Source organism: Lepisma saccharinum, chromosome 26 (assembly GCF_977018435.1).
Source record: "Lepisma saccharinum chromosome 26, izLepSacc3.1, whole genome shotgun sequence".
Taxonomy (NCBI): Eukaryota; Metazoa; Arthropoda; class Insecta; order Zygentoma; family Lepismatidae; genus Lepisma; species Lepisma saccharinum.
In genome coordinates this window covers 1,735,386-1,755,306 of record NC_139254.1, presented here as the reverse complement: position 1 = coordinate 1,755,306, position 19,921 = coordinate 1,735,386, and the positions used below count along the sequence as shown (strand labels likewise).

Sequence of the window (19,921 nt, the reverse complement as noted above, 5' to 3'; positions counted from 1 at the left end):
CATGCTATAGTTGAAAAAATATGTGTAGATTTACCAAAAGGGAATCATTATGAGATTATGCATATAACGTGTTATTGGAATCAACCTATTTGTGTAAATTGGGTGCCTCCCCGATGGCGTAGTAATAACGCCGAGGTCTTGTAATTAAGGGTCCTCGCGTTCGATACCCAATGGAGGCACAAAGTGGACCGGATCGCACTTTAAACTGAAGGTCGGTTCGCAATTTAGCCTATTTGTAACTCAAATAAACTTAAAGAAAGTACAATGTCAACGTTAAGAATATTAGAATCCACTAATTCACCTGCAGGTAAGTCAAATTTTAGATATCCCTCTTCATCCTCGTTCATAGACTTCCTGCAATACTCTTGTGCATGTGGGTTGCATCCCACCAGGTGCTTGAAATGTGAAGAGTTATTCTTTCCCTGTACTGCGTTCTTTCTTTTCATAAGAGTAAGGCTAAATTCTCGTTTTATTTGAACTTTTAAAAAACGTGCAAAATACTTCTCTATCTTTAAAGAACCACCCTTTCTCATGTATGTGTAAAATAATCCCACTCTGTCTCAGAAAACCTCTTCCTACGATCAAATGGCGGAAACAACTCTCAAGTCTCAACAATTATAAATTTATGCTTAAATTTCCTATCATTTATACAAACAGTAGCACATATCACGTCCTTTGGTGCAACACTGTCAACAGCTAACGTTACTTTACTCGTCCTAATAAATTTACTTCCAACCAGTGACGGCGCCAGGGAAATGTGACGCGGGGGGGGGGGAGGGGGCAACAAAATATTGTTGGGGCTGTCACATTAAAACGCCCGAAAAGACTACATATATAACATATATGTATACATATATAATAATAGTTATAATAATAATTATTATTATATTCATGTATGATGTTTTGTTTTTGTCCCTTGTTTAGAGTGGACGTTTACTGCCTAAATTTACTTCTTGATTACGAGTTTATCTCCATATGATTCTATTTAATAAAGGCATTAATTATTTTTTATTCATAAGTCGCGTTGTCTCTAGTGGCCTATTTCAGTATTGGAAGACATTCATAATTTTATAATTCATCGTCTTTCATGATATAAATATTCAAGTTAGAAGATAATAATATAAATGACGAAAAAATGTGCTTCGAAGAGTTTAATTTTCTTGCAAATTGAACTTGACGTTGGAAGAAATTAATCTTCTTAAGTATTAGAAACAATGAAAGTGAAGTGCAATTCTCCTGTAGGAGAATTCTGCTGAATGTGCTTTGGAGAACACATTGCCCACCTTTGGTACGTCCAGGACTTGACATTTCTTCTCAATGCCAAGGATAGCCAAATGAGGCAGTTTGCATCCAGCATTCTGTTTCGAGCAAGCCTTTTCAAAGATTTTAAGGACGAAACGGTTCTTTCACATTCACACGCTGCATTGGAAACTGGAATTGTTACAGAGAATACAACTAGAGTGTGAACCTTGTGAAATGCCAATTTATATATTCCTAGGATTTCAAAGAAATCCATTTCAGTGCCATCTTCGTAACGCAGAAGAGTTTTGGGCAAAATTAGTGTTTCACATTTCAGGGAAATGTTATCGCAGGATAAAAAATCTGAAAAAGAAATATTCTGACCCTGGCATTACTTACTCTTACTCCACCACTCCAATGTATGTCTGTGCTACACAATTACAAGCACCTATGGAGTTCGTGGGAAGAAGTTCTTCGAATTTGATATGTACGAGAAAGAGCGAACCTGACCGCGATGTGTTTTGATTCGAATTTTAAGTGTAATTTGCATTTTAAGGTTAAAGTTCAATATATTTCCGGATAATATCCCCTCATTTTCAAATTAACTCCAAGAGATTGGAAGAAATTTCCTTTGTTAAGGTTTGCCTCAGGCTCATCATCTCGAAATTCAAGTCCCTGAATAGTAAGAAACCGCGATGAATCCACAACAACTGACATGTAGTGTCGGTTTTTCTCCGATCACCTTTGGTCCCGGGTTCGATACCCAGTGGATGCACTTTAAACTGTAGGTCCAGTCCCGATTAGCCATACTGTGCATAAAATGGACTTATAACACCAAATCAACCAACCAGCCAAATCTTGAACCAACTTTGAAGTATTTTACTAATTAGCGTTGTCACTAACGACCCACGATTAGAATAATGTGCTCGTACTACAGATGATGTTTTGTGGTTCTCAGAATGTTCGTGATGTTTTAAACCGATCCGCATTCAACGCTTTCTCCCAGTTCTTAAAACTGGTTAAAACTTAGGTTAATCGCGACGATTACAGGACGTAAATGAATGAGACATCACCTATGCCCAGGTCAGCGCTGAAATCTTGAACGAAAGTCACACACGCACTTTCGTATATATACTAAAACAAATTTAGTCAAGCTGGTATTTTAAGCAGGAAAGTGATATCATGCAGAATACACCACTTTGAAAAGGTGAAAATCGTCACACTCTTATAAATGAACTCTCTTATTATTTGATATTTAATTAACTTCAATTGGGGGCACGGGGGGGCGAAGTGTCTGACTTGGGGCGTCCGCCCCCCTGCCCCCCATCTGGCGTCATCACTGCTTCCAACCTTCTAATAACTTCCCTGTTGATAGCCTCAGCTTCGAAATGGAAGCTTGCGTGTCGGCGAATAATACAAAGGACTTGTTTATCTTACAAGGGGTTCACTGTCCTTCTTTCATTCCAAGTCTGCCTTTTTTCCATTTCTCTCAGCTTTTCCTAGCAGCTGAAAATAATCCTAAGTGTCCCTCGGATCATTGTTCCTGCAAAACTTCCTATCGGCAAGCAAAGAAAATTACAGAATTTTTATTGGCCCTCCCTTGCATCAACCTTCATTCTTAGGTCTGGATTTATGGCACTTACCCGCTACTGCAGGTCAACCTCGCCCCTGAAGCAACGGTGTCCATTATTCAAAGCGAAACCTCTGTCAGTGGTGAGCGGCGAAAAATAGTCTCGGAATACACCCTGGCCGTAACCAGGCAGGGGGTGCGCTGAGCCCCCCCTGGCATTGCTGTCAGCTTCCCTCTGAAGTTTGATAAAAACTACTTTGTGAAATTTGTTTGGTAACGAGTGAAAATGTAGACAGTAGATACTACATGTATTTTGCTCAAAAACTTGGCTAAATTCACAGAATAAAAAGAACAGATACAACATTCGTTCATCTGATTTACAGAAAGGTTAATCGGGACTGGACCCACAGTTTAAAGTGGGATCCAAATGACTATGTGCCTTCACCGGGTATCATACCCGGGACCCCTTGATTACAAGGCGCCGACGGGGAGTCCCATCATAGAACAAAGTTTCCTCCTACGACGATTATACACAACTTAGTTATCTTCCTTCACTTGAAATATATTCTATTTCAGCCTCAATATTTCGTTATTACAATCCAAGGAATAGTATTCTCTTTAAATAAAAATAAAAGCATTGGAAATAATCTTTAAACGGACGTAAAAAAATCAAAGCGAACCACCTGTGGAATGACTGAGAGAAAGAACAAGAATTTTCTCAACATTTCCGAAATTTCCATAACATTCTAATAAATTTGCAACCCGTGCAAATAATCAATCATGTGTTAAAATCTTGTCATGGTTCCCTGTAAATACTAAAATCGCCAAATTAGTTCTTTCCAAATTTCCCGTATTTTCTCCTCCTCTTTAGCTCTCAGCTGCTCGGAGTGGGATAATGATAGATTATTTGTCCCTAATTATCTCTTTCTCTTAGTCTTGCTAATATCTTGGACTTCCTAATAACTTTCCGAACAACTCCTCGTCAATTTGTACTGCCATGTTTCCTACAATACTCGAAGATAGAATTCTGCATTCGGTGTCAAGTGGATACCGTGACAGAGAAGCGAAAATCGGAAGCGGGGGTAAAGCAAGGATGTGTTCTGTCACCTCTGCTCTTCACTATATATATATATTATATAGTTGCGTATATAGAGTGAACAAGCCGACACCCCCAAGGTGGGGACGACAAGGGTACCGGCTCTCCTGTTCGCAGATGATATGCTTCTGATCTCAGAGACAAATGCCGGCCTACAAAGGGCTCTGGACGGGTTGGAAAAATACAGCAGAGAATCCAAACTGCAAGTAAATCTCACAAAAACCAAAAAATTATGGTGTTCAAGAACGGATATGTATATGGAAAAGACGAAAGTGGACTTTCAGAGGGCAAGAATTAGAAAGGGTAAAAAGAATTAAATACTTGGGATTAGTTCTCACTATGGCAGGGACATGGACAAGACATATGCAAACGGTACAAGGGAAGGCTGGGGCAATAACAAATGAAATAATGCGGACAGTATGGAAATTGGAGAAATACGATAAACATTTTGTGGAATAACTGTATCGTACATTATTAATAGGGTCAGTAGGGTACGGGAGGGAGATATGGGGAGCAAAGGGGAGCGATGCACTAAACAGAATCCAATGCACATTTTACAAGAGGGCTTTGCATATCAGCATGGGCACTGCAAACTGCGGCGTACTACGGGAACTTGGATTGGTAAGGGAGAATACGTGGGGTATGTTCAGAAGGGTTAAATACTGGGCGACATTAATATCAAGAGGGGAGAACTCGGTAAAAGGACAAGCGCTGATGCAACAGGTACAAGGGGAGGAAATGGGAACATGGGCGAAAGAGATCAGAGGTAAACTATACGAAATTGGACTGGGATGGATCTGGGAGGAGGAACACGTCGACCAGGGGACATTGCAATTAGTGAAACAAAGATTAGAGGATATAGATAGGCAGGAAATAATAGTGGAATGTGAAACTAAGAGATCGCTCGAACTCCAAAGAAGGGGAGTTCCGGGAATGGGGACAAGTAGCGTACATCAAGAAGGTGAGTATGGTGGCAAGAAAGTGGTTGAAATGGATGAGGCTGGGGGGATGGAGACACAATACAGTAAAAAACGAGGAAGGGAGATATAAATGCGTATTACGCAATAGTAATGATAGGCCAGAACATTTATTCTCATGTCAGGACACGCGCGTTCTGCAGGAGGAGAAGATACGCAACATAATCTTGGAGAGAGTGTTCAAATCAATTGTAGTGCAAAGGAGCATGGAACTATTGCAAAAAGTGGGCGTGTAATTACAAACATTTAGGGGGAAAGAAGTGCTGTAAAGAGACGGGATAAGGAAGAGGAATAAGTGTTAATTTACCATAACTGCTATGTTAACATCTATACGGAATGTAACGGATAGTGTAGTCTGTAGGGAATCATAGTTATGTAATAAGAATAGATGTAGTGCGCACAGCCTATGGCTCGCACACGAGATGAGCAATAAATAATTATACAATGTTTTTCCTACTTCGTAATAACATTCACTTCTGTACAAACTTTGGTGTAAAAATTAAATAATAATAATAATAATAATAAACCCTATCCGTCTGTCCGTTTATCTTTCCAACCTATAGAGCTGAGACTATTTTTACAAGATAAATCTCGGACTCGGACACTCCACGATGTTTTGGCTCCTCCTTCCACCTTCTGTACCTGCCCTTTTACTTGATGTTATTCAGAATTGTATTAGTATCTGGAGTACTATCGTAACATAAAATTATTAACCTGGAATAAATTGAAAAACAAAAATGGGGCGTAATGCTGTGTTTCGAAAGAGTATTGAAAGTTTAAGTATTCATTCATTACTCCCTCTAGAATAGTCTTCTTTTGACTTAATACACGCTTATCAACGTTTCTAATTGAAATACTTTATTCCAAGCAAACAAGTATTTGCAACTGATTAAATATTTTGCTTTTATTTTTCGAGACATTCGAGACGAGACGAGACTTTTCAAAAGCCGTCCCGTCCCGTCTCGTGTCTCGTCTCGAAAACGAGACGAGACAGGCATTCCGTCTCGTCCCGTCTCGAATTTCAAAAGGTTTGTCCCGTCTCGTGTCTCGTCTCGAAAACGAGACGAGACACGAGACGAGACGGGACATGTCCCGTCCCGTGGGCAACACTAAACAAGACCTCAAATCTCTATTTGAAAGGGAAATATTTAAAGTGAGGGAAATCTGCTGTGCCTGTAATACCTCACCTAGTTATAGGTTTTGTGTGTAAGGCCTAATTGATTTATTAAGAATGTACTGAAGCTGAAATTGGTTTTCCACTAAATAGACTGGTTAAAGCCACACATCTGTATTGTTCCGTAGCATCAGGACTGAAGTAGAGCAAGTTGTTGCAAGAATATTGGATTCTCTATCCTTCGAGGTGTTGTGAAATACACATTGTAACCTCACTGTTATAATTGCGTAATAAACTTTATGCCCAGCTGCTGCAGTCAGCCATCAACACGGTTTGCAACATTACAATTCTACTGCGAAACAAGGATTATGAATTATTTAGTTTAGGTGCGTTCAATAATTTGCTCGCAATACAATTGGTGGACACTCTGCCATATCCTTCCATGTTAGCCAGTGTACGCGCAAGATATTATTGACGAAAGCTTGTGGCATATGCAAGACTTTATTTCGAACGAGTGTTCTCTAGTTACCAGCCAGGTTAAATAGGCGTACTTGTTCGAATCACGTCCACAGGAAAGCTTCAATTCCGACATTTTTTCTGTATAACACTCTAGTACTAGATAAGAAATGCTTTTTAAATAAAAAGCAAGTTTAAAACATATTTTATTAGCTTCGATAAAAGCTTGAACAAAGAAGTAGTCCATGAGCCAGGACCTCAAATTTAGGCGATCGGTACCACTCGGGGGGACAGGTTCTCATATGATTTTTTTGCAAGGTCTGGATGCCTGGAACTGGAAAATGTGTGATAGTATCTCATAACTCTTTGCTTTTTATCTAATATTATTGAATTAGTAACAGCAGCCGAAAAATAATGGTTTTTCATATTTTTTATAAATAATATAAATTCATGACAATATTTGAATAAATAAATTTAATTTCAACAGACTTATTAAATTCAATATTACTTTATAATAATTATAATTATTAAGTGTAATAATATTAATATAATCCTTATAATAATAATAAAACTTTATTATATTTCTTACATACTGACATAGATTAAAGGCTTAAGTTTTACTTACAATTTTCAATAATAATAGTGGCTAAATCATAAATACGCATGTATGTTATAATTTAACATAAACACAATTTTATTATTTACATTCATCATCATCATCTTCTGAATAGGTGTCATCGCTCATTGATTTTCACATGTGGGTAGTCTACACTTGTCAGTGCAACTGATGTAATTTAGACAGAAGACCCAGTTTGTGTTTCTAATGTATTGGTTGTTTGATTTATATGGTGTTTCAAGTCCACTTTATGCACAGTAAGGCTAATTGGGACTGGACCTACAGTTTAAAGTGGGATCCGAACCACTATGTGCCTCGACCGGATATCGAACCTGGGACCCCTTGATTACAAGGCGATGACGCTACCACTGCACTATCAGGGAGGCAGTTTCTAATGGAGTTGCAAGCTAGTACATCTAACACAGTTGGGGGTTTGCCGCCACTCCATCCAATCCACTACCAGCCAGCGGCGGCTCAAGGGGTAGAGCCACCGTGCCATGGCACTACCCTCAGAAGAAACGCATACGTCGCCAAGTAAAGTTAAATGAATATATTGATAGTTTACAGACAAAGATATTCGAATCTTGCAATCGGTCAAACTGACGTGACGACCGCCCCAACCTCCTCACTGCATCGCCAGCTGTTTCGTTCGTACCATCGCGAGGCAACAGTCCGTGCCGCCGAAGAGCTGGCCTAACCCATGGACCTAACCAAGTTGACACAGGGGGGTTGAAGAAGTCTCAGCGAGAAACACTTCCCCATGAGGCGAGAACAAAGTGGCAGGGGGAGGGGTTAGCCCATAAGAAACCGTGCCCGTCTTCGCCTGGCACGGCGAGGGAACTTTCGCAGTGTTGACACGACACAGTTGCTACCTTCATAAAAAAGACCCGTTGGGGAAGTAATTTCTGCCTACTTTTGGAGAAACGATCCTAGTATTTATCAAAGTTAAATGAACATTTTTGATAATAGATAGATGCACCAAGAGGGCCATCCAGACTTTTTTTAAAAATATAAAAGTAAAAAATCCTATGATGATGCGAGTTTCCTTTGGCATTTCGACAATTTATTTTCATAACAAAGATATTTTCGACATCAAGTTAGAATACGTGTGCATGGAGGAGGAGAAGGTGATAGGAAAATGTTTTTCCTTTCTTCTTGTAATTGTTATGTTTTTAGGGAAGTGTCCTGTAGAGTATAAAGATAGGTTAGTGAGTGAAGATGAATCGGATTAGTACGTTATTACTTAAACACATGTTGTTTTCCACGTTACCAAACGAGGCTAAACATCTTGGCCAGTGGCGCAACCTCAAGGACGGGGACATGGAGTTGTTTTTTCTCTATTTACTTTATCACGTTGGCACTACCCATCATAGTTGCCGACGGCCGCCACTGCTACCAGCTGCTCTGCTCCATCGTCTTTTTTCAATGTCCAACTTCTCCCACTTGGACTACTAGTAGGTATACATGGATCATTCAGAAGACATCTCTTGCTTATAGCGGCTTTATAATCGCACGTTAAGCATGTTTCTTGAGACAGTCCCTTCAAGGTTGATAAATGTTTATCTCAACCTTCTTTGAACACAATAGACGACATGCCATGTCATTCATATAATGTACGGAAGATTTTGGAGCATACAGTAAGCACGAGAACTACTATTTGCCCATTAGGTTTTCATTGAGATCCCTTTGATCTCCGAGGCTGCGAACATATTTCCTGTGTTTGGGAGGAAGGATTTTCAATGCACTTACTTTTCCTTTTCCTGCAAATGCACATGGAGACTTATCATATCTCAACAAACATTCTTAATAAGAATTGAAGCTATTTTCCTAATGCCAAGGACCATCATGGATATTTTGGTACTATATTTCAGAAACAATTTAACAATGATTCTTTTGGACTCTCAAACAAGTAATACACACATCTGCGTCATCTGAGAATCTCATTAGCAGCGGCAGTATTCACCAACAAATTACCATATCTTTTTTATGTTTACTGTTGAGATTGAGCACTTTGGGGCTCGCTTCAGATGTGATTTTGCATAATTTATATCCACAGTTCGCGGAGTGTTTATTCAAAAGATTTACAAAATGCTCTGGTTTCCTACATTCGTTAACAAGAAATGCAGTTGGAGTTGTTTCATTCGGTACGTTACTTAGACATTTCCTTTACTTTCTGACAATCTGGGAAGATGAGATGCTCTGTGACTCATGCCAGAGTTCTTCCCACGTGTTTCTTCTTTCGGTGTACTTTACAGACGTCTCATTTTACGTATCAAACAGAGTCCTATTTCCCTCTGCAAAGCAAAGCACAAGGCAGATAGACCTCACCAAAGTTTGACTCCTCTTCCTTTAACTCTCTGAATAGGAGTCATACCATCAATCGCCGTGGATAAATTTCCAGATATTTCCTCAGGGGGATAACATTTTTCTGTAAGTATATCTCTAATGACCATGATGAAAACCCATTTGAAGATTCCGATTATGTGCTGTCACAATAATTCGACCAAATAGTGCCTTGTCTGATAATTGACCTGCCACTACTATCCACTGCCTTCTTCTTGGATCAAGAGAGGAACAGAAAGAACTAGACGAAATCCATGTACAGCCGATGTTTATGCAACTGAATGAATATTCAGAGAACAGATACAGTAGAGTATGGATTAGTACAGGTAACAGAAAGACCCCACAGTCGCTTGAACCAATGCTCACATGATGTGCGTCACTATAGAGCAATGTGTGTATCAATAGAACAGCTCAGAAACGGACAGGGTCACAGCAGTAACTCGCCCCTAGTATGGTGTGTGATCTCGAACGGCCAACACCGCTGCACATCTGTGTGGCATGGGTTCGATGAGGTGATCAATGTGAGCTTGGAGGATTCCTCGAAACTCTTCACTTTGGGCAATTTCAGCTCTGGAAGAGTTGAGGGAGGTGACATCCTACCTAGAATGCGTCTGCCAAGTGCATCCCCGACATTCTCTATGGGATTTAAGTCCAGTAATCATGCTGGCCACTCCATGCTCTCTATTACCTCGTCCTTGGGCACGTTGTGCACTAACAGAATGCTGTGAGGACGAGCAATATCGCCGATGAAAAAGAAACGATCACCTATTGCATCTGCGCACTGCATGGCAAGAGGTTTGAGGTTCTCGTCCTTATATCTAAGGGCCGTCAAACTGCAATTTCCGATGACGTGGAGGTCCGTACGTCCCACAATTTTGATTCCAGACCACACCATCAGTCCACCACCTCCATATTAGAATGTTTCTTGAACAAAAGCAGGGTTATATTGTGTTCCACATTCCCTCCAGATCAGGTACGTCTATTGTAAGGCTCGAGGCTGAACCGCGACTCATCGGAGAACAGCGCTCAACCCCATTCGTTGTGGCCTCTATTGCGATGTTCCTCAGCCAATTTCTACAGACTGGAAGCTGTACGGTGATGGAACACACTCCATGAGTCTATATGCACAGAGGCCATCTTTAAGAAGGCGAATGCAGACAGTTTGAGATGACACCTTCACCCTATTGCTGTGAGAATGGCATGTTGTTGTTTCGTTGCATTCTGTCGTCTGTTCCAATCGGTTGTTAAGAAGAGGTACCCGTTGTCTCTTGCTGTTGTTGCTCGCGGACGAACTTGACCTTACATTCGTCGCGCATTTCCAGTTATTTGGAACCTAATCTACAGGCGAGAAATGGCACTTTGAGACACTCCAAGAGCTACTGATAGCTGTCTCTGTCTGTCCACGGCATTGATTCAGGGAAATCTCACTGTAGAGGCATTGCACCACTTGCCCACGTTCCTCAATGAACTGTTACACTGTCCTTGGACTCTACTGTCATACACACAGCTGCGCACTTCAGTTGTCAATTCAGATATATCTGCATTAATGATGGGCAAATAGGCAATTGAATCCTGTAATGGTGTTAAATCCCATCCAACTTGTCAATTAAATTATTAAAATATTCACATATTTTAATTAGTGTAATTATTATAATTTTAATTATCATCATCATTATTTATTTAGATCAGAATTACTGTAATTGTTATTTCTAATAGTAAAAGTCAAAATATTAAAAAATATCAATACTTTCCATTTACATCAAGGTATCTTGGGAGTGGAGTGATAACACATAGAAGGCAAAGAGTTATGACATGCAATCACATACTTTCCATCTCTATGCATCCCAACCTTGCCAAAAAGTCATATTAGAAGCCATCCCCCCGAGTGGTACCGACAACTTGCCTGGCTCAAGGCTGAGACGTGGCCTTTGCCTAATCCCAAATAATCTTTTAGTTAAGTTCACGGATTGTACAAATAAAAAATATCTATATTATCTATATTAACACACTTGTACAATCACAATGATGGATAGTATTCACAGCCATTCTGATGTTCAATTTTTATCAACAACTTTTTAAACAAATGAAATTTGTATCAGTGCTGCAAACACCTTCATTTTTTTTAACAATAAGTTCATAATAGTTGTGAATGTCAATATTGGACAGTCACAAGGAGTAAAGCGGAATCATTTTAAACAACAGCTTAAAATAAATGGGAAGAAAATATCTTCTTCTGAGATGAACTTAGCACGTTGAGCAGACTGAGTCGAATCTCGCTTGTTCTGGAAGTGAACAATTGCCGACCTGCAGTGGCGGCGATTGGGTTCCAAAACTGGAGGGGGCAAAGTCAGTTTACTTGCCCTTGGTAAATAAGGTTTAGCATAGTGCGGGAGCAAAAGTGGCAAAAAGTGGAGGGGGCAACTGACCCTCTGCCCCCCTCTAAGCGCCACCACTGCTCACCTGAGATAAACTTTCTCGAGTATAGAATACATGTCCCCTCGTGTTACAGCCAGTGGCCCTACTAACCGAAACATGGCTTGTCTGCAAGATAAAGTTAGGAAAGACTGGAAAGAAATCGATAAACAATAAAAACGTTGTTGAAAATACAAAGCACTGTACTCACACTCTCAACCCCCAAATTTTAGCAGCACCCCTTTAAATGTTGATGCTAGATTTTATACTTCCCCCTCTCAAATCATTCTTATAGCTGTCCTCCAGATTACAAATTCTTGGTAACAGTTGCTCCAAACCTCGTTAATTCATTTTATTTAAACTGCTGAAAAAAGCATATATGCCTAATACAGCAGTTTATGATGATATATGACATATACACTATACATACAATAAAATATTAAATAAGTGTAGTACTATGATAATATATAGTAAGAAGAATTGCAAAAACTTATTTACAAAATCAAGAAGGCTTAGTTGAGCAGGCCATGTGGCACGAATGGGAGAGGAAAGAAGAGTTTACAGGATTCCTGTTGGAAAATTGATGGTAAGAGACCTGCAGGAAGGCCAAGACGAAGATGGAGGGATAACGTTGAGATGGACCTAAATTAATTCGGTAAGTATGGAAAAGATTGGATTGGTCTTGCCCAGTATAGGGACAGATGGAAGGCTTGTGTTGCTGAAGCCATAAACCTTCGGGTTTAAGAAGGCTAGAGTGTTAGTTAGTTACAAAAATACAGCTGCCTGGTTTAGACTGTAGGACATCTGACTGCCACACGTGAAACTCTGGTTCGATTCCTGAGTGGAGGGATTTTTCCAGCATTGTCCCTACGTGGAGCAGCAATGAAATTCACCCAGCGTCTAATAAATACGTAAGTACCTCGGCGAGAGACGTACAGGCGGTCGGAGCGTGATGCTGATCACATCACCCACAAATGACGAAGATTTTGAATGTGTGGGCCCCTACCATCATACAGCTTCACGGTATGTTGAAATGTGAATGGGGTGGTTTTACCTTTTATTATTTACAGAAATAAACAATTTTGAATTTCAATATTATGTTGAACATGCAATCACAATCATAACGATTTTTAAGTCACGGTGAAACCCTTTTTCGTTTAGGCACTGATTTGATGACGATGCACTATCGGTTAGAATGGCACATTGATTGAACTTTCGAAGTTCAAGTTATTGACTACAAAACAATTTCCAAGAAGGAGGACTTGAAAAAAGGGGAAAGAAAGCACGACGACAACAGAATGATGAAAAAATAAGGAAAAATCGTTGGAGTGACACATGATTTTCATTTCAGGTCACGGTGGTGTACCTTTTTGTGTCAGTAGGCAGCTTCTAATCTCACTCGGCAGATGGAAGCACAGGCTATGAATAAATTGCTTTGTTTTTTTTGTTTTTTTCAAATAAGACAATTTAACGAACACAACAAACGCAATACAAATTACAATGCTGGTAACGTGAACATCATGTACAAATCTTGTGTCGAATTTTCTAGGGCAGTTAGCAACACTGCAGTGTACACACTTATTTCGTAATATTTCCTCACACCCGCACACACTTTTCTCTTACAATTATAGCAAAGATCGATATTCGTCTGAGTCCTTGAACTTCGATGGAAGGAAAATGTGACAAATTGCAGCATTATTGTCAAACAGAGTAGCAATAGTTCTGCAAATGTTAATCGTAACGCCACACCGTGGTGAAAATGCGAAGTACAAATAAAATAGCAGAAGTACATGAACGGGTCTCTTATAGGACACTTCTGAAACACTTTATTGGTCAAGCCCCACCCTTCGACTTGTGACGTCACAAAAATTGCAGTGTATAGGCTAAGAGAGCCCGAAACCTAACATGCCTAAACCAACAACGAAAGTATTTAGCGTGACGTCAGAAGACGAAGGGCGGGACTTGACGAAGAAAGGCTGTTGACAGTGATGTGCGTCTACGCGTAAACAACGATAGTCTACATTCTACACGTAGACTATTTTATACACGTAGATTACGTAATCTATGTAAACAACATGGCGAAAGGTGATAACTTAGCAAAGGACGCCGTGGAATTAAAAGAAAATTATACTGCGTATCAGTTGCTGATGTGTAAGGATAACTTTTCATACTCTTCCTTCCAAATTCGAACAATTTCTCACCTAGGAAGAAACCTAATATAGGAAATATTCTAATGTTTTATGGGAAAAAGACCACTCTTGCCTCACGACTGCCATCTGTTGTTGTTTTTTGCATACTATTTATCTTCTTCCATAGTTGATGATGGAAGATGAGAGAAATTTTGTTGTAAATAGGATTCTTTTCAGTTCGTTAGGAACCAATATAGTTGAAAATGTCACCTTCCTTTCATGAAAGCCTTGAAAATTAATTTTAATGCAATTTAGATTGTCTACGTAGTCTATGTAAACTACAACCCAATGTAATCTCCGCGTAGATTACGTGTAGACAACGCATGTAGACGTAAACTCATAGTCTACGGCACATCACTGGCTGTTGAGCAGCGTGCCGTAAGTGATACCATACATGAACGGATTACGGGAGATCAAAAGCCGACCACAGCGCACGACCACCGATCAAACTACACGACAATACGACATAATATTCTGTATGACATGCAATCACAAATTGGACATTTTTCGGTATAATATCAGACTACAGATGGTCTATAAGATAATGACACAAATCACGTTTATTCTAAGTGTCTTCTTTGATTGTTTTCTTCATTTCCACACAAATTAATTCAATGTGACGTGCACCTTATTAAAAGACTACAATTTACTACCTTCCGGCCCGCAGCCAGGCAGGGGCCAATGGGGTGGGGTGGGGGTTGAGCCCCCCTGGCACTGAGGTCAGCTCCCTTGACATTAGGTGAAACTATTTTGTGTATTTATAAGAAGTGTAAGTAGCAGCAAGCATTTAGGAGATTCTCTTCTCTGGACTTCAGAAAGTTCCTTCACAGGGGAGCTTCTTTATCTTCGTTGTACCCATAGGCGCCGACTCCATGGGGCTTGGGGCGACTCGAGCCCCCCCCCCCAATGTTAACGATGTGGGGGCAGTGCCCCTCAAATAATTTTGCTTAAGAGGATCTAATATATTATTTTGCTTCTCTTGTAAAGTTTACTCTGAATTGTGCAACATGAACTTAACTTTAAATACATTTGAAATGTTCTAGACCATCAACTTTGGGGGCCTGAGACCGCTAAATCATCAACTTGGCGGGGGGGGGGGGGGCTATGACCGGAGACAGCAAAACACATGACATATTACTATATACTAAGTATGTAATTATGAGTATTGTTAACATTTTTACTAAAAAGAGTTTCAAAATAATGAGGTGATATGACAATTATACCAGTATGTTGTTTAGTGAATTCTGAACAATTTGAGATCGTAAACACGACTTTCAGGCAATATTGATATGTAGGATATTTAGTTATCCTCGAAATCTCTTCCTCTAGTCCAAAGAATAAGGGGAAATAATTCTAAAGTCTTTGAGTTTATTTGACACTGGCTTGCAGTAAAATACGCAAGGAAAGCTTATGAAGGTCTGTATTGCGAAAGCGGGAACGGCTATGATCAAAGGCATTATTGATAAAGCACGGCGTGCTATATGTTTTTCATTATTGCAAAATTAAATTTAAGAAGTAAAATATTGTAGCAAGAACAAAAAATTAAAACTAATCTTCCTGCGATTTCTGTTAACATTTATGTAAATAATAAAATAAAACTGTTAAATATTGTAAATATTCGTTATTTTTATGGGTACGTCAACACTAAGGTTATTTGCACCCGTCACATGTCCTTTCTTTACAAGTCTGTTGCGGACATTAAAACACACCCATGCTCTCGCCGGGACTCAAAACCGAGACCTCCGGATCAAAGCAAGTTGAGTCGACCACCCAACACGCTCGGCTACCAAGGCCGACATGAAACTGTTATGTTGGGCTCTTAATGTAAATACATAGCCTACTTTTCAATAAAAATGTTAATTGATATCTAAAAAACAAATGAGCAGACACACGTTTTTCATGTTACATTTCATTTGCATGAGGAATATAATAGCTGCTTAAAAACTGCTATACGAAGACGTAATTTTTATTTTTAAAAAAGGGAGGGAGAGAATCATTCATTCATTTATTTCAGTGATCAGAGCCCCCCAATAGTTTTGACAAGTCGGCGCCCCTGGTTGTACCTGATTGCAACCTCCCATTTATACAGACACATGTGACTTTGACGTCATTACGCAAATTCCCTTCGCATCTGCGTCAAAGGTTAACAGCTCCCAAGTTTTTGGGAACGAAGGGGAGTTTTATTGTTTCGGCCGGGGAGTGGAACGTACGGTAGGCACTATGATTGAATATTGTCCATCTTTTCTTGGGTGATATGAATATCTGCATCATCAAACGTAGTATGGAGTGTGTAGTAAAGGATGATTTCAGTAGCAGCAAATTAACACTTCAAGTGATATTTTAAAAGACATAGAAAATGTAGTATTTGTGTGATATTTCTAAACTTTATGTAAGTTAATGACCCCCTCCCCCACACATAATTTACCTTCACTTAATACTATCAAGCTTTTGAAAAATGGACTTGATGTACAAAGCCCCCCCTGATAACCCGTGACCCCCCCTGGAGATCAATTCTGGCTACGGGCCTGCTACCTTCAGTTCCCAATAGATTTACAGTGAGTATTTATCCACGGACCCCAATCCCTACCCCCCCCCCCAAAAAAAAACATTTATGGGCATTTTAATTGTGTATTTATCCTTGCACTCAGATGGAAAATTCTGGATATACCCATGTTTACGTTAACATTTAGTATTTTTGTAGTATTCTCGTATCTGTCAATATGTAAATCTACTTTCTATTTCTTTACTTTTTAATTTTTCGAGTTCTCCTCAAGAACTCCAAACGTGCAATCAGCTTTGTCAATCTTCTTCCATTTCACTGCTAGAAGTAGGGCACACTTGTATCTGAATGCATACTATGCAATAGTTTTCCTAGTGACTAAGAAATGCGTATTATCAACGTTACTGATCGGAACAAGTTGTCTTATCGCAAGGTCAAGCCATGAATTCAGTGTTGCCAGTGCCTATATTGTTATGATACAATATCAAATATCACACATTTTAATTGTTTTTGTATTTTGCTTACTTTACACAGTGGCGGATTAATGACTAGTCTCGTGAAGGTTGTCTTAAAATTATTGCCAACAAGACTCATTGAATCCTTAGTTTTTGGTTTTTAGACGTGGAAGGATGATCATCATATTACGTTGATTTCTGACTTTTCGTTGCCTTTAAAGCGATCGTCCCTCCGCCCTTTTCCTCTTTAGGATTAATCGCGACGATGAAATTGCCTAAAGGGGTAAGCGCACAGGAACGTCCACTCTATGGTCGGGTCTCGAACTCAGAACCTTCGCTGGCGAGATGGTGAGTCATTTCTCAACGCGCCGGTCACCGAAGCAGGTTGTGGAGGAGGGGCTCCACGCATTCTCGATCTACTATGCCACAGTGGAAGTGATGTTACCAGCACCATGCTCCGGTTGGGAGCAATGACACTTTACTTAGGGATTCGAACCCGGGTATCCCGTTCGGTTCTGGCCTGAATGGGAACACTTTCCGACCTCCGTGTCGTGTGGTAAGCACAGCGTGCTAGGACTCCAGGTGTTCCGGGTTCGAATCTCGGGTGGAGATGGGTGAAGCTAAATAACAAAAATAAAATCAAAGCCTGTCAGGAGAGCATTACTGGTTTCATTGATTCATTTAGTTTATTTTATTTCGCTTTTTTTTTACCACTTTTGGTTAATCCCGATGATGATGAAATCTATGAAGACACAATCACAAAGAACACCCATTTCCAGGACGGGATCAGAACCCGGGACCTCTGAAGATTAATGAAGATGGATATAATAGTTATAGGCTACAATAGGCCGTTTTGTGGCATAGTTTCATAGTATTTGCACCTGTCACCTAATATTAACACTTACAAGTTTGTACATACTTGAGACACTTTCTTTAATACACGAAACAAAATCGAACTATCCAAAGAACATAGACACTCACAATTACAATACCAGACAAAAAAAATAATTTTCATATTCCCAATTTCGGCTAACTGCATACCAAAGAGGACCATTTTACACAGTCATCCAGTTGTACAATACGTTACCAAATAGTTACAAAAAATTGGAAAGAACCACGGTCTTTGAGGTGAAAAAATTACTATTGGAATATACATTATATTCAGTTAAAGAATTTCAGGAATTAAATAATTGTATAAAATAAATTTCGATTGTATACACTACATACTGTTGTGCGTTTAAAACGCTGGTCCACTATATAATAACTAATATATATATATATATATATATATATATATATATATAATTATATATATATATATATATATATATATATATATATATATATATATATATATATATATATATATATATGATTTTACACTGTATTATACAATCGTCATGCTCCTGTAAAAATATAGTGCCCAACTGATGGATATGTGCGATGTCAACATGTTGTATTTTGTAATGTACATGCACCAATGCCCCTCAGGGGTACTTTCGGTGTGAAAAGTTCTCAATAAACGGAAACGGGGCACCATAGTCAGAGGACGCACCGGGACTTTGCCTGGTGTTCCTGTCCGGTTTTGCTTCAAGGCTAACACTCGACCCGACATTTCCACAAAAGCACTGGCAACCCGGTCAAGAAGGGATTTCTTCTACCACTCCTGGGTCAGCCGTTCCTTTCGACGTCCACGGAGAACCATGCAGCGGCTCCCAGCTCTCCTTCCCGTCCTGCGGGACGCAAGGCTGCTGGTTCGAGTCCCGGCCAGGTCACGGAGCAGCAGCCCCGCCGTCGACAAGCTCCTTCTCAGACAGGATGAATTCGAAACCCGGCACATCGGTCCACGAGAGCTACGACATGATCGAAATGTTGGACCTCATCGGATTTAAGGTTAGTGCGGTCAATACGGGTAGCGAGTTCGCTAACACACCTCTTGATGTGAATTAATATTTAGTGTAATTTATATTGTATACGTAGACAAAGTAAACTTGACTGACCCCCGAGAATTACGTAAATGTTTTTCTAATCGATAGATTTACATATGTACATCATCTTTTAAAATTTGGTTTCTGCCCCATTTTGGTTAATCGGCAAGGTGAGAATGAAGGACGATAACGATAAAATGATGAAGGAACGCTCACAAAAATATCCATGCCCAGACTGGGATTTGAACCCGGGACTCGTGTAGTCGTAGCGCGCTGTGCTAAACACTCTGCCGCAGAGGCTGGCTCGATATTTCATGTAACATTTAATTTGTTTCAGAGCGTGCAAACCACAAATCACTGAAATATTTGTATGTATGTATGTATGGCCCGAGTAAGTAAAGAAAAGCCTCTAGCTCATGTTACTCTCACCGTTTCTTATTCTTAAAGCAGTTACATGTACACTAAAAAAACGAAAAAATACGTTTTAATGCTAATGACACGAAACCTAGCACTGCTAGCCTAACTAAAACGTCGAAAGTTACTATCAGCGCCAAACTCAACACCCATAACCTCACAAAAAGAAGTAAAATTACTGTCCGTATCAAACACAGTACTTTAAGGCCGTACCAAAGGCAATTTTGAGGTAATTTTTCGGTAACTGATGGCAGCACCGTTTGCCGTGGTAGTTATTAGGATTATGCTTACCGTAAAATATAACATTCTATTCTGATTTTACATTTACAATGAATTATCAACTTCGTTTGGAAGTAAAAAAGTCATGCAGTGTTTAAGAAATTGATAGGTTCAAGCGATATTCTCACCGAAATCACATCAGAAGATATTTCTTCAACATGTAAATAAATTATACATTTTGCCTATATTTGAAACATTTTGCTTTTGATGGAATATTAAGCAACAAGCAATTAAATATTAAGACTTACCTTCGAGCTTGTTCAGCTTTTTAACATCCCTTGTTCTCGTATCTGCACGGGATTCGATAAGCTTGGTTTGATTTTCACTCTTTCA

General features: G+C 39.5%; 1 protein-coding gene across 1 annotated transcript in view; it reads left to right on the top strand.

The window, feature by feature from the left end:
* The first annotated feature begins 18,649 nt into the window (after positions 1-18,649).
* LOC145979463 (glycine dehydrogenase (decarboxylating), mitochondrial) overlaps positions 18,650-19,921 on the top strand; it is a 70,293-nt gene continuing 69,021 nt past the window's right edge. The window contains 2 exon segments of the mRNA XM_083112369.1: positions 18,650-18,823; positions 18,825-18,860. Of these exon segments, the coding sequence (XP_082968495.1) occupies positions 18,671-18,823; positions 18,825-18,860 (189 nt within the window). The 5' untranslated portion in view covers positions 18,650-18,670.